The following is a 15,414-nucleotide window of genomic DNA, read 5'->3' as shown; positions in this document are numbered from 1 at the left end:
TGGTGATAAAAGTTTAAAATTTTCGAAGCAATTCAAAAAACTCTAACAAAAGAAAAACGTTTTCGGTACACGTTTTCCAAACGTTTTTTTTCTTTGCGTGTATATCAAAGATAGGAATACTCGTAGAATGACCTTTGATCTAATAAATGCTAAACTATTAGTAAGAATAAATTTTAATGATGGTAGAGAATTAATTAATTCTGTATCTAAGAACACGAATTATATGTGGCCAAATAAGTTTTCTTTAAAATATATAAAGACCGATTTTTTATTGTTATATTGTTTTTGTTTTTTTTTACATTATTTCTGTTATTTATACTTTTTGTGATATTTTTTCTTTTATTCTAATAATTTTTATTAAAAAAAATTAATAAAAAATTAAATTAAACCAAATAGTATGTTTTTATTTGTCAAATTGTTTTTCGAATTCAAATTTTTTTTACCAATATCAAGCTTTTTGACAAATTGGATCTGGCTAGCCTAAAGCAGGCCTACATACAAATTTATTTCAGCTCTCTATTAACTAATTAATCTTCTCAAAGTTTTCATTATCGACTATGCGAAATACATCATCACGAAAATGCAATAAATCATCCAAAAATCTGCGACTACTCTCGTTGTGCAAATAGGTCATAACAGGTTTTATATTTTCTATAGCTGCCGTCTCCGCCAGGTCATTATAGTAATCGATCTGAGAAAATAAAAAAATATAATTGAATTATTTGTAGATATCTTGCCATTCAAAGTGTAAATGAAAACGCTAACATTTTATATTCTTCCCCATAGGCTGTACCCTCATATTTTGTTATTTAACGTATAACAGTAGTGATATGATACCCCATTAACGATAAGTATGTGCATATGGTGGTGATGAAATTTTAATTTTTGAACGAAAAAATTTTAAACAGTTTTTAATTTAATTTAGTTTAAATCCCCGATAAAAGGGATGTATGCTGTTACATTGCATTTATTGAAAACTTACATCTCGTATTCGCAACTTCAAACTATTCGGATTTTGCGTGGTTCATAATGTTCATCCAAGGTTTCATCAGCGAATGACTAGCTCGAGTTTTGACAAATTTTATTTTGTATGGAAATTGGCTCTAATAAGTCAAAAAGTGCATTTAAGTTAAGTTCGAGTTTAGTCGCTAAAATCACAATTTTTTCACGATTACTTTTCTTTAATAATCCATTTTAAGGAATACAAATCTTGTGAAAATTTGCTTTAGGATATTCCCCATCAAGTTATAATGAAATCTGCAACAAATATGTATAATTTTATGGCTTTTTATACCCTCCACCATAGGATGGGGGTATATTAACTTTGTCATTCCGTTGGTAACACATCGAAATATTGCTCTAAGACCCCATAAAGTATATATATTCTGGGTCGTAGTGAAATTCTGAGTCGATCTGAGCATGTCCGTCCGTCCGTCTGTTGAAATCACGCTAACTTCCGAACGAAGGAAGCTATCGACTTGATACTTGGCACAAGTAGTTGTTATTGATGTAGGTCGGATGGTATTGCAAATGCGCCATATCGGTCCACTTTTACGTATAGCCCCCATATAAACGGACCCCCAAATTTGGCTTGCGATTGCTCTAAGAGAAGCAAATTTCATCCGATCCGGCTGAAATTTGGTACATGATGTTAGTATATAGTCTCTAACAACCATGCAAAAATTGGTCCATATCGGTCCACATTTACGTATAGCCCCCATATAAACGGACCCCCAAATTTGGCTTGCGATCGCTCTAAGAGAAGCAAATTTCATCCGATCCGCCTGAAATTTGGTACATGGTATTGGTATATGTTCTCTAATGACCATGCAAAAATTGGTACACATCGGTCCATAATTATATATAGCCCCCATATAAACCGATCCCCCGATTTGGCTTGGGAGCCTCTATGAAACGAAAATTTCATTCGATCCGGCTGAAATTTGGTACATGGTGTTGGTATATGTTCTCTAATGACCATGCAAAAATTGGTCCATATCGGTCCATAATTATATATAGCCCCCATATAAATCGATTCCCAGATTTGTCCTCCGGATCCTCTTGGAGGGGCAAAATTCATCCGATCCGGTTGAAATTTGGAACATGGTGTTAGAATGTGATCTTTAACAAACACGCAAGAATTGGTCCATATCGGTCCATAATTATATATAGCCACCATATAAACCGTCCCCAGATTTGATCTCCGGAGCCTCTTGGAGGAGCAAAATTCATCCGATCCGGTTGAAATTTGCAACGTGGTGTTAGTATAAGGCCGCTAATATCCATGCCAAAATTGTTCCATATCGGTCTATAGTTATATATAGCCGATCCCCAATCGCACAAAAATTGGTCCATATCGGTTCATATTCATGGTTGCCACTCGAGCCAAAAATAATCTACCAAAATTTTATTTTTATGGAAAACATTGTCAAAATGTTATTTCTATAGAAAACATTGTCAAAATGTTATTTCTATAGAAAATTTTGTAAAAATTTTATTTCTATAGAAAATTTTGTCAAAATGTTATTTCTATAGAAAATTTTGTCAAAATTTTATTTCTATAGAAAATTTTGTCAAAATGTTATTTCTATAGAAAATTTTGTCAAAATTTTATTTCTATAGAAAATTTTGTCAAAATTTTATTTCTATAGAAAATTTTGTCAAAATTTTATTTCTATAGAAAATTTTTTCAAAATTTTATTCTTATAGAAATTTTTTTCCAAATTTTATTTCTATAGAAAATTTGTTTCAAATTTTACTTCTATAGAAAATGTTGTCAAAATTTTATTTTGTCAAAATTTTATTTCTATAGAAACTTTAAACTTAATTATATACGTATTTAATCGGCCTTTTTTAGTTTAATATATACTACGTATGGACTACCTTGTAATTTAGAAGACGGTGTGAGGAAGTTTTAAGATACCTTGCCATCGGCAAGTGTTACCGCAACCCAAGTAATTCGATAGTGGATGACAGTTTTCAGTAGAAGTTTCTACGCAATCCATGGTGGAGGGTACATAAGCTTCGGCCTGGCCGAACTTACGGCCGTATATACTTGTTTTTACTGATTTAGTATTCACTTGAGTGAAAAAATGACGATCTTAGCGGTTAAACTCGAACTTAATACCCACTTTTAAGTAGTGGTTTCTCTTCGCAAAAATTTTTGGAAGGCTAATATGAGTTTGAGCGTGTACAGATCGTCACGTTTACTGCACGCACCATCATCTTGGATATCATCCAATTCGCTATCCAGCCGACGATACGGAAGTATTTAGAATTTTCGACGTTTGCTATTTTTTCTACATATACTACGCGAATGTGACGTTTACAACTTTGCGCCAGTCGCAAACCTAAAAAAGTTTGATACAGACCATCTTGGTCTATGAGTAAGTTTATCCACAGGATGATGCTATTTCAATTCAAAGAACATTTATCACTTCCGCTACTCACTAACTATAAAGTCTAAAAGTTCAACATGAAAGAATATGGAAAACTGTACGTTTTGTTACAAAATGTCTACTATGCTATCCATCGTAGACATTACATGAAATTCGTCCAATCCGCCGAAAGTTTCGCCGTATTTAATTGGGAGAAAATATAGCCAAAATTTTCCATGTCTTAGTTCGTTTTTCTATGCATGGTATATTATATTTTTTCTGTGCAATTTATACATTCTTACGATATTTTAACACTTACTTGATCTTCGCCCATCATATGAGCCTGTCTTTTTTTAAACCCTCTCGCAAAACGTTTATCCATTTGCATGCGAGTGTCATGTAACATTTCCTGCTTGCTTGGGAACTCTTTATTTCCCTTCCAGTACTCCATGGTAAATCTTGATTGTAAATCCATCATTTGAGCCGCACAAACATAATAGGGAATACCAATGAACGACATTGTTGGATACTCTATATTGATGACCTGTTTGTACAAAGGTTGCACATAATTATCATCGACGTAAATGCCACAATCGGCCGATAGGAAGGGAAATGAATATTTATATCCAGTACAGTAGAATATGATGGTGTATGTTTCATATTCACCGTTGGTGAAATACACACTGGATCCCTCAATATGGGCCACATCAGGCTTTTGATTTACATTAGGTCTAAATGTTGTTTTAGGAGTCTCAGGCATGTGATGACTCAGAGTAACACGTTCGGCAACTTTTGAGATTTCATGGCATAAATCCATTCCACTGGGACCAGCACCAATAATAAGAACAGATTCGTCTGAAAGGATAAAAACAAATAAATCATATTAAATAATAAAAAGACAAAAGACTACAAATATTATACACCATCGTCTAGGATCTTCTTAGTAAAATCACACTATTGTTTTAGGATAAATAAAATTGGATTTTAGTTGAACCTTTTTGTTTTTTATTTGCCTCTAATCAATTTTTTTATTTCCATTTCTATTTATTTCACAAACTAATTTAATTCAATTTGGGCATATTATACCCTCCACCATAGGATGGGGGTATATTAACTTTGTCATTCCGTTTGTAACACATCGAAATATTGCTCTAAGACCCCATAAAGTATATATATTCTGGGTCGTGGTGAAATTCTGAGTCGATCTGTGCATGTCCGTCCGTCTGTTGAAATCACGCTAACTTCCGAACGAAACAAGCTATCGACTTAAAACTTTGCACAAGTATTTGTTATTGATGTAGGTCGGATGGTATGGCAAATGGGCCATATCGGTCCACTTTTACGTATAGCCCCCATATAAACGGACCCCCAAATTTGGCTTGCGAATCCTCTAAGAGAAGCAAATTTCATCCGATCCGGCTGATATTTGGTACATGGTGTTAGTATATGGTCTCTAACAACCATGCAAAAACTGGTCCACATCGGTCCACTTTTACGTATAGCCCCCATATAAAAGGACCCCCGAACATACGGCCATATATACTTGTTTTTATTTATGTTAATTTAGTTTTTGTTTTTATTTGCATTGAATAAAGATTACCCAGTTCCATAGATATTGTGTATATACTTCGCCATGGGTCTGCATTCGAAAATTATTCTCATATCTGTGCATAACTTTATATGTGCGAAAGCTTTTATTTATATCGTAAAAACTTCAATTTTTAAAGAACGGACGAAAAAGTTTAAAATTAAAAAAAAAAGCGGTATTGAATTTCAAGGAACATGTTTTAGCCCTTAAGGCCGTTATTAAATTCGGATTATCGGAAGAAAATAGTAATTGTATCAAGGTTACTTTTTCTTAATAATTCATATTAAAGAAAATAAGCTTTCTACTACTTTGGAGCATTCAAGTTATAATAAATTGTGCCAAAAATGTTTGTGCGTGAATATCTTTATTAACATTGCATTACATTTGTATCCTAATTATACCCTAAACCACATAGTGGTCAGGGTATAATAAGTTTGATCGGCCAAAAAATGTGCCTACCATGTCCATGTATTTGTTGTTCACAGGATTCCGGTCGCAATTATTAACCGATTTTGATGAGATTTGGTACAGGGAGTTTTTCGGGGACAAGGACGAACGCTATTGAATTTGGAAGAAATCGGATCAAATTTAGATATAGCTCCCATATATATGTATCGCCCGATTTCGACAAATGGGGTCACATTGCGCGTTTTTTCAAACCGATCGTCACCAAATTTGGCAAAAGGTAATCTTTTCCATCGCCCTTCAAGTCTGCAAAATTTCATCCAAATCGGTTCAGATTTAGATATAGCACTCATTTCCGATTTTCCCAAATTTGGCCACAAAACCTTTATTTATCAACCGATCTTACTCAAAGTTGGCTAAATATAATCTTCTATAGCACTAACTATATGTGCAAAAAATCATCGAAATCGGTTCAGATTTAGCTATAGCTCCCATATATATGTACCGCCCGATTTTTCTAAATTTGACCATAAAACCCTTATTTATCAACCGATCTTACCCAAATTTAGCTAAATGTAGTCTTCTATAGCACTAACTATATGTGCAAAAAATCATCGAAATCGGTTCAGATGTAGATATAGCTCCCATATATATGTATATCCCGATTTTCCCAAATTTGGCCATAGAACCCTTATTTATTAACCGATCTTACCAAAAGTTGGCTAGATCCAGTCCCCTACAGTACTAACTATATGTGCAAAATTTCATCGAAATCGGTTCAGATGTAGATATAGCTCCCATATATGTATCACCCGATTTTGAAAAATTCGCCCTTAACCTTATGTTTGACCATACAGGCCTCATTTCTTAACTGATCTTACTCAAATCTTGCACAAGGTAACTTTTTGTGGTATTAATCAAACCCGCAAAATATTATGCAAATTGGTTCAGATTTAGATATAGCTTCCATATATATGCATCGCTCGATTTTCCCAAATTTGGCCATAGTACTCTTATTTATTAACCAATGTTACTCAAATTTCAAATTTTGATGTACTAGCCGATCGTACTTATACGTACTTGTAGCTCTTACATAAGAATATTGCTCTATTTTTACAAATTTGTATTTATTACCCACACTAATTTAACGATTTTCTCTTTTTTAATAATGGGCTCAATATTAGTGGCATACTAACTCCTTAGGTGCAATATCAACACAGCCAGTGTTGCTAGAAGTAGGGGAAATTCCCTATATGTAGAGTTTTTCTAATATTTAGCGTCAACACAATTTGAAATAATTTTTACATTTTGGTGGCTCTAGAGGAGGAAATTAGAAGCCGGCAAGGCTTGATCTTTAACAATGTGTGGTAAACTTTATTCCTGTAGAAAATTTTGTCAACATTTTATTTCTATAGAACATTTCGTCAAAATTGTATTTCTATAGAAATTTTTTCCAAATTTTATTTTTCTATAAAAAATTTTCTCAAAATTTTATTTCTGTGGAATTTTTTCTCAAAATTTTATTTCTATAGAAAAATTTCTCACAAAAATTTGTTTATAGAAACTTTTTCCAAAAATTTATTTTTATAGAGATTTAACAAAAAAGGTTACTAATTTGGGTAGAATTCTACCAACTGTGGCAACCGTGGTGGTAATACAAATTTATATTCTAAGTTATATACGTTGCATATTCATGTTTTAAGATAATAAAGTACTTAGAACCATTTTTGTTTTGTAAAATTTTTTAAATTTAACGAAAAATATAGTAGGGAAAATTGTTTGGGAATGTATGGTAAGGTATGGAACATTTTTGTCCTTGTAGGGTAAACCGAACATTTTCCCTGGCAACATTGACTATCAGCTATAGTCAGATTGACACAAAGCACCCATAGACATGTACCCCTTAATTTTCTTAAATATGCAACTGCGGTTTATCTCCCAGACCTATATGTTACCCCACAAATGCTTATGATTACTAATTCTGTAATGGTGGTTTAGGGTATGATATAGTCGGCCCCGCCCGACTTTCTACTTTACTTACTTGTTTTAATATTATTGATTCTATATTTAAATCCATATAGGTTGCCCAAAAATGCCTTTATTATAAAGAATCCCCATCTTTGGCTTGGAATCAATACCAAAATCCTTATAGGAAGATCAAAATCTTTGGATGAAAGTAAACTTTTTTTAGTGCACATGGCTGCAGAACCTTAGCTTTAAGTTAGAGTTTAGCCGCTAAAATCGCCATATTTTTCACGATTACTTTTCTTTCCATTAAAAGGTTTATAAACTTATGGTGATTTCGATTGGTAAAAAATATGTTGCATATTTTACACCTTACCCCCATAAATCAAAAATTTTTGTTCAAATGGAAAATTCAGTGCAGCCTACCCAAAATGTGCACGTTCGATTGACGAGGTGTTACCCATCGCAAGAGCAAAAGTGCAACCCATTTTACACCGTAGCTGGTCTACGGTGCAGATGGTTACACTTTCAATCAGATGCCGAAGACGCTTTTATTCTTCGACCTAAATAATAGCGTTGTTGCAAATACAAAAGAAGGTGCGTGACGCGTGTATTGTGGTTGCTTTACAATTTCTTCAACACAGCTGATTAATTTACCAAGAAGAATCATATCAATTGTTTAGTGCCGCGACAACAAAATTCGATATTAAATATTTTTAATATAATAGCAAAATGCAAATGCTTTTTTTGGCCAACACCATTTGTAGATGCGCTATTGGAGAGTAGTTCTTCTGACGACGATGAAGAAGTTACAACATCGTTGCTTGGACGAAATGACCAACGGAGAGTTAAAAACTTTGTTGAGGATGTAATTAATTTGTACTCTGAAGTAGAAGTAAGATCATTACAAATATATAAAATCAAAAGTTTTAACAATTTCCCTTAGTTCAAGAAAAATTTGCGTGTTAGTCGGAATTCCAATATCGAAATATTTCCGCCAAATTTCTTTTGTTTTGATTTTATATCAGTGTTGCATTTTTTTTATTCGTTTTCACACGCAAACGGTATTGTCATTGCAAGGGGTTTCGGCAACACTGTGGTAACACCATAAAATGTTGTACCATTTGTATGCAACACTTTTTCCCAAACGAAATCACCATTAGTGAAAAGGTACTTTGGGTGTTCCCCATTACCTTTTTCCGGGAATGGAAAAAGTCCAGTAAAAACCCCTAATTTCGGCTCTAACCACATAAAATTTCAAAATTTCACAAATGATGGACATAGTGCTATTTGTGTTATCTCACCCCTCTATGCAATCAGATACTTTTGAACCCACTGTATGGGAGGTACGTGGAGGTGTAGTTTGATCGGAACCAAACTTCACATTGTGTTTAGTTTTGATCATAAATAAGGCACTACAAAGTTTCGCATCCGTGCGACGCATCCTTCTATTTCACTAGCCAACAGTCGTTTTGTGAATTGGTTCTAGCATAATTTTTCTCATTGATTTTGACCTACTAAACACGAAAATGAGTTTTAAAAAATTTTCTGTCGATTGGTTTTCGAGATACAAATTTTTGCACTTTTTTTTAATTTTTGGAGGTACACTTACACTTGGCGGCTTAAAAAGGTTAAGAAACGGCGTTTTTTTAGTGGCAGAAAAAACCATATAAAAATTCATATAAAATATAAAACACGATGCTAACAGCAATTTTGGGTGAAATTTTTACAAAGAAAATAAGCCCTTACTTAACAAAATCTAACAACAAATAGCGGACTTATAATTTTGGTAAAAGACCGAAAAGACCAAATCAACGCCCAAAAAAAAATATGAGTAGAAACAAAGATATAACTGTACATTTTATGCCATGTGGAGCGTTGATGCGTTGATTTGGTCTTTTCGGTCTTTTACCAAAAAAAAAAATATAAGTCCGCTATTTGCAATATTGCCGCCCTGAGCAATATTGCAAAAAATCATGTGTCTATCTCGCCTCCTTCTGGATGTTGCAAAGTGGTTATAAACATAATAGAACAAGACTACATATCACACTGAAAGTACGATATGAATTACTCCTCAGTTGATTTTATCACAATCAAATGTTATCATTATTATTATTCTATTTTTTGAAAAATAAAACTGTTACTCATGGATTTTATTCTTTTAGTTTTGGTCAAAGTAAAAACCAAAAACTGAGTTTTAAAATCTTTAGATTTTAGGATAAACCAACCCCGTTTCTTTTAAACCGGTTATTCAGACACCTTAGTTCATGTACACATATTTTAAACCAGCTAATCGCTATGAAAATTTTTTAATATTTGTTGTCATCTCTCAAATATATGCTTTTGATAACCCTGTAATGGCAAAAAATTTCATCGGAGGTGCATACTAGCTTCCCGAATTTAAAGTACCGAAAATTTCTTTAGCAAAAATAACAATGAAAACAAGGAAATGTGAAAGTATGCCCGCTTTTCCGGGTATGAAAACAGGTCCGACAAGAAACCCTATTAACATAATAACCATCCGGTTAATCAAGAAGATGATTATTCGAAAGAGGAGACTTCATTACACAAATAGACGTACCTTTAAAACGTTGATTATTCTTGTAGTCATGGCTATGTATTTCTTGACCATTGAACGTTGCGGATCCCCTGATTGTTGGATACAGGGGGGTATGATAATGACCATTACAAATCATTGCATAATCATACATGAGAAAATCAACATTTCCATTTTTCAGATTTTTCACAACCACCTGTAACACAACAATGTCCACAAATAAAATAATGTTTGGAAATTTTAATCCACTTTGACCTACCTGCCACTGGTTATTCTTTGGCATTATTCTGATAACATAATGTAAAAATTTTATGTGGTCCTTTAGTTTATGTTTCTCACAGAAATTTCCCAGAAATGTTTCAATGGCTTTCGATGGTACATAGGACTCTTCGTAGCCCTCTATGGGAAAATCTGGGTAACCCATTACCTCTTTGGGTAAATTTGTACGTAGACCCTGATACATGCTGCTGTGGACATCAATGCCATATTTATTGGTTCCAATTTCATCTGTGTACACCCATGTACCCCCAATGTCTTCTGTCTGCTCATATATGGTGACCGCAAAACCGCATTCCAATGCCCGGCGGGCTGCACAGAGACCTGCTGTTCCGGCACCTACTATTACTATGCGTTTCATTTTTGCAACTGAAAGTAGAATTTCTTAGTGAATGAAGTCATTTCATTGTGTTGTCGTTCTGTGTTACTTGGATTTTTATGTGGGGATGTGAGGGGTTACTGGGTTGGTGGCGATGATAACCAGAACCAAACAATTATGATTATATGCAATTAAAAAAAAGGGAATTGATAAGAATAATACGGAAAACGGTCAAGCAATGTCTAGGCGTTCTCACTCTCACAACGAGAGATGCAAATAGACTCGTTACTTGGTGATAGTACATTGAACGGAATACAAGATAAACCTGTCTGTCCCACTTAAGACCGTTCGTTGGCACTGATTAGTACGAGGCCTGTGGCAAAAATTTATGTTTGCATATTTTATATTGAATTTGTGGAAAAGAGTATTAGATCTAAATAACAGTGCTGGATTCAAATCTATGCGTTTGGCCGTCCAATTGTTGTTAGATACAGGTCTAAATTTTTAAACGCTACGCCATTATTTGGTACGGTTATAAATATTGAAATACTGATACTAATTTCAAACATACTTCTTGAGCCAATCTATACACAAATAATTCTTTCCTCACACTCAAAAAAAGTGAACTCTCTATTTCACTAAAGCCATATTAACTTTATATTAGTTCATAGAATCATTATGTTTGGAAAAAGCTTATTTTAGTCAAATAATTTTTTGCGTATGTTAGTTAAATGAACTAAAAACCGGGAAAAAGTTATACACAAATAAAGCATAAAGATTTCCTAATTTCGTATTTTTTACAAAATAGTTCATTATTTCTTTAAATTTGTAAATTTTACCAAAAATGTGTCCATCATGAACTTCGTATGTCACTAAAGACATTCTTGCAATTTTGAACTCCAAGATTTCTCTTAAAACTACAAAATTTTCTTTAACTACTGAAAAAATTTAGTTATGTCTAATAAATTTTCTTGAATTTGTCGAAAAATATTTTCTTATTTTTGCCATATCGGAGTGATGCCAGCGCTTGTAATACCGTTTAGTTAAAATTTTCTAAAAAAGTTCCAAATTTTCTAAAATTGATCGAAAGTTATCTTTCCTGGTGGGTTCACTGTTTTTTCAGTGCACAAATAAAATTTTAGACAAAGAACCATCGTTAAACACCTTTACTGTGTAAAGGTCGACTTTTTTGACAACACGTTGTTTGGTGAAATAAGCGTGGTCGAAACTTGCATTGAACTCAAGACCCTTTGAATACAAGAGATACTCATTTTCCAAGTGGACTTTTTCGACTTTAATATCTAAAACGGACTAGTCGATTTTCAAAAATATTAAAAATCGAATCTAAAGAATTCAAAAAGTCGACACCGACTTTTTTGACAACACGTCGATTATCCCCATTCCATTTCTGATCCCTGCTTTCTCCGGAGAGAATATAAAAAGGTTATCACAAAAAATATTTGCCAAAGCCACTTTAATAAACTACCCAGACTTTTCAGACACCCCCACCCAACACATTATAGCTCCTGTATGTGAAATGTTTTTGTTCATTTTTAGATTTTTAATAGCATTCTACATTCTGTCGTCTGGTGAAGCAGAAAAAAATGTTTATACACTCAAGATCACTGTCAATTGGGATCATTGAATTGAATAGAAATTTAATGACATATTACGGAACATTTAGAAAGACACAGATTTATCTGTTCTATATTGTTGGGGAAGGCTAAAATGAAAAAGTAAAATTAAACTCAATCATTGCGAATATCGTTTCGATGAAATGTAAGTATTCAAAATTTTCAAAAACTACGCTAAGCAATAACTTTTTTGACAAAACGTAATCGACGTTTCCATTCCATTTCTGATCCCTGCTTTCTCCGGAGAGAATATAAAAAGGTTATCACAAAAAATATTTTCCAAAGACACTTTCATAAACTACCCAGACTTTTCAGACACCCCACCCAACACACTATAGCTCCTGTATGTGAAATATTTTTGTTCATTTTTAGATTTTTAATAGCATAGCATAACATAAGGACATGGATTTACCTCTTCTGTATTGTTGGGGAAAGGTTAAAGTGAACAAGTATATACGGCCGTAAGTTCGGCCAGGCCGAAGCTTATGTACCTTCCACCATGGATTGCGTAGAAACTTCTACTGAAGACTGTCATCCACAATTGAATTACTTGGGTTGCGGTAACACTTGCCGATGGCAACGTATCTTAAAACTTCCTAACACCGTCTTCTAAATTACAAGGTAGTCCATACGTAGTATATATTGAACTAAAAAAGGCCGATTAAATACGTATATAATTCAGTTTAAAGTTTCTATAGAAATAAAATTTTGACAACATTTTCTATAGAAGTAAAATTTGGAAAAAAAATTCTATAGAAATAAAATTTGGAAAAAATTTTCTATAGAAATAAAATTTTGACAAAATTTTCTATAGAGATAAAATTTTTACAAAATTTTCTATAGAAATAACATTTTGACAATGTTTTCCATAAAAATAAAATTTTGGTAGATTATTTTTGACTCGAGTGGCAACCATGAATTTGAACCGATATGGACCAATTTTTGTGTGATTGGGGATCGGCTATATATAACTATAGACCGATATGGACCAATTTTGGCATGGATAGTAGCGGCCTTATACTAACACCACGTTGCAAATTTCAACCGGATCGGATGAATTTTGCTCCTCCAAGAGGCTCCGGAGATCAAATCTGTGGAACGGTTTATACGGGGGCTATATATAATTATGGACCGATATGGACCAATTCTTGCGTGTTTGTTAGAGAACATATACCAACACCATGTACCAAATTTCAGCCGGATCGGATGAAATTTTCGTTTATTAGAGGCTCCGCAAGCCAAATCGGGGAATCGGTTTATATATAATATATATATAATTATGGATCGATGTGGACCAATTTTTGCATGGTCATTAGAGAACATATACCAACATCATGTACCAAATTTTAGCCGGATCGGATGAAATTTGCTTCTCTTAGAGGCTCCGCAAGCCAAATCGGGGGATCGGTTTATATGGGGGCTATATATAATTATGGACCGATGTGGACCAATTTCTGCATGGTTGTTAGAGACCATATACCAACACCATGTACCAAATTTCAGCCGGATCGGATGAAATTTGTTTCTCTTAGAGCAATCGCAAGCCAAATTTGGGGGTCCGTTTATATGGGGGCTATACTTAATAGTGGACCGATATGGACCAATTTTTGCATGGTTGTTAGAGGTCCATATGGACCAATTTTTGCATGGTTGTTAGAGACCATATACTAACACCATGTACCAAATTTCAACCGGATCGGATGAAATTTGCTTCGCTTAGAGCAATCGCAAGCCAAATTTGGGGGTCCGTTTATATGGGGGCTATACGTAAAAGTGGACCGATATGGCCCATTTTCAATACCATCCGACCTACATCAATAACAACTACTTGTGCCAAGTTTCAAGTCGATAGCTTGTTTCGTTCGGATGTTAGCGTGATTTCAACAGACGGACGGACGGACGGACATGCTCAGATCGACTCAGAATTTCACCACGACCCAGAATATATATACTTTATGGGGTCTTAGAGCAATATTTCGATGTGTTACAAACGGAATGACAAAGTTAATATACCCCATCCTATGGTGGAAGGTATAAAAACGTAAAATTAAACTCAATCATTCCGAATATCGTTTCGATGAAAAGTGAGAATTCAAAATTTTCAAAAACTATTCTGAACAATAACGACTGTATGTATGCTATGCTACAGATTTAAAGATATGTGCAAATAATACACATTACATATCTCTAAATTTGTACACCGAAAAAAAGTTTACTATTTTTTATGAAAAATGATCTAACCCGTAGTAAGAATGACCATGATTTGGTGCCAAAGATTTTTTTCATCTAGATCAAAGGTACAACAAGCCTGTATGCAACTAAGAAATTTTTCGTACAAAACAAGTCAATTTTCTATAACCAACAGTATTTTATTTCAAAAAACAAGTAAGTAAAGTCTAAATTCGGGCGGAGCCGACTATATTATACCCTTCACCACTATGTAGACAAACATTTGTGTTACCATCTCAACTACTTCAAATTTGATGGCAGCTATATAAAGGTTTGCATTTCCAGATACAAATACTTTTAATACAGACAATTTTTTGTACTTCTACAAAAACTCTAGAATTAAATTTTAAATCAGCTAACGCCCTGGGATGAAATGTTAGTAAAAACAAGTAAGGAAAGTTTAAAGTCGGACGGGGCCGACTATATTATTGTTGTTGTTGTAACACTTTATTGTGATTTCATCCATTTTTATGTTATACGCTTTGGTACTTCAGCTTGTGGCCAGATCGAGGAACTCTGCGACTAAGGTGGGGTGCGTCCAGAGTGACCTGGCGGTAAGTCGGGTTGGTTTAGCTGGACAAGAGAAAAGATGACGCGTGTCGTGTGGCCCTTGGTTGCAAATTGGACATACGTCAGCTACGCTGCTATCAATCACTGATAAATAGGAATTGAGGCGGCTGCGCTTGCCTGATCTTAACTGGGCTAAAACTACCCTAGTCTGCCGTGGGACTATATTATAACCTGCACCACTTTGTAGATCTAAATTTTCGATACCATATCACATCCGTCAAATGTGTTGGGGGCTATATATAAAGGTTTGTCCCAAATACATACATTTAAATATCACTCGATCTGGACAGAATTTGATAGACTTCTACAAAATCTATAGACTCAAATTTAAGTCGGCTAATGCACTAGGGTGGACTGGGTAGGCAAAAAAATATGGGAAATATTTAAATCTGAAGCAATTTCAAGGAAACTTCGCAAAAGTTTATTTATGATTTATCGCTCGATATATATGTATTAGAAGTTTAGGAAAATTAGAGTCATTTTTACAACTTTTC

At 34.0% G+C, this 15,414-nt stretch overlaps 1 protein-coding gene across 1 annotated transcript; it reads right to left on the bottom strand.

Annotated features, from left to right (window-relative positions):
- Positions 1-378: 378 nt before the first annotated feature.
- Fmo-1 (Flavin-containing monooxygenase 1) lies at positions 379-10,716 on the bottom strand. Its single transcript, XM_075299440.1, has 5 exons — positions 10,597-10,716; positions 10,152-10,537; positions 9,917-10,088; positions 3,697-4,232; positions 379-691 (listed from the first exon to the last, which is right to left on the bottom strand). Exons 2-5 carry the CDS (start codon positions 10,527-10,529, stop codon positions 524-526), a joined length of 1,254 nt encoding a protein of 417 aa, XP_075155555.1. The 5' UTR covers positions 10,530-10,537; positions 10,597-10,716; the 3' UTR covers positions 379-523.
- Between the last annotated feature and the right edge of the window lie 4,698 nt (positions 10,717-15,414).

This window comes from Haematobia irritans, chromosome 3 (assembly GCF_050003625.1).
Source record: "Haematobia irritans isolate KBUSLIRL chromosome 3, ASM5000362v1, whole genome shotgun sequence".
In the NCBI taxonomy this organism is placed as follows: Eukaryota; Metazoa; Arthropoda; class Insecta; order Diptera; family Muscidae; genus Haematobia; species Haematobia irritans.
The sequence above is the reverse complement of the archived record's forward strand: the minus strand, read 5'-3'. Positions and strand labels throughout refer to the sequence as shown.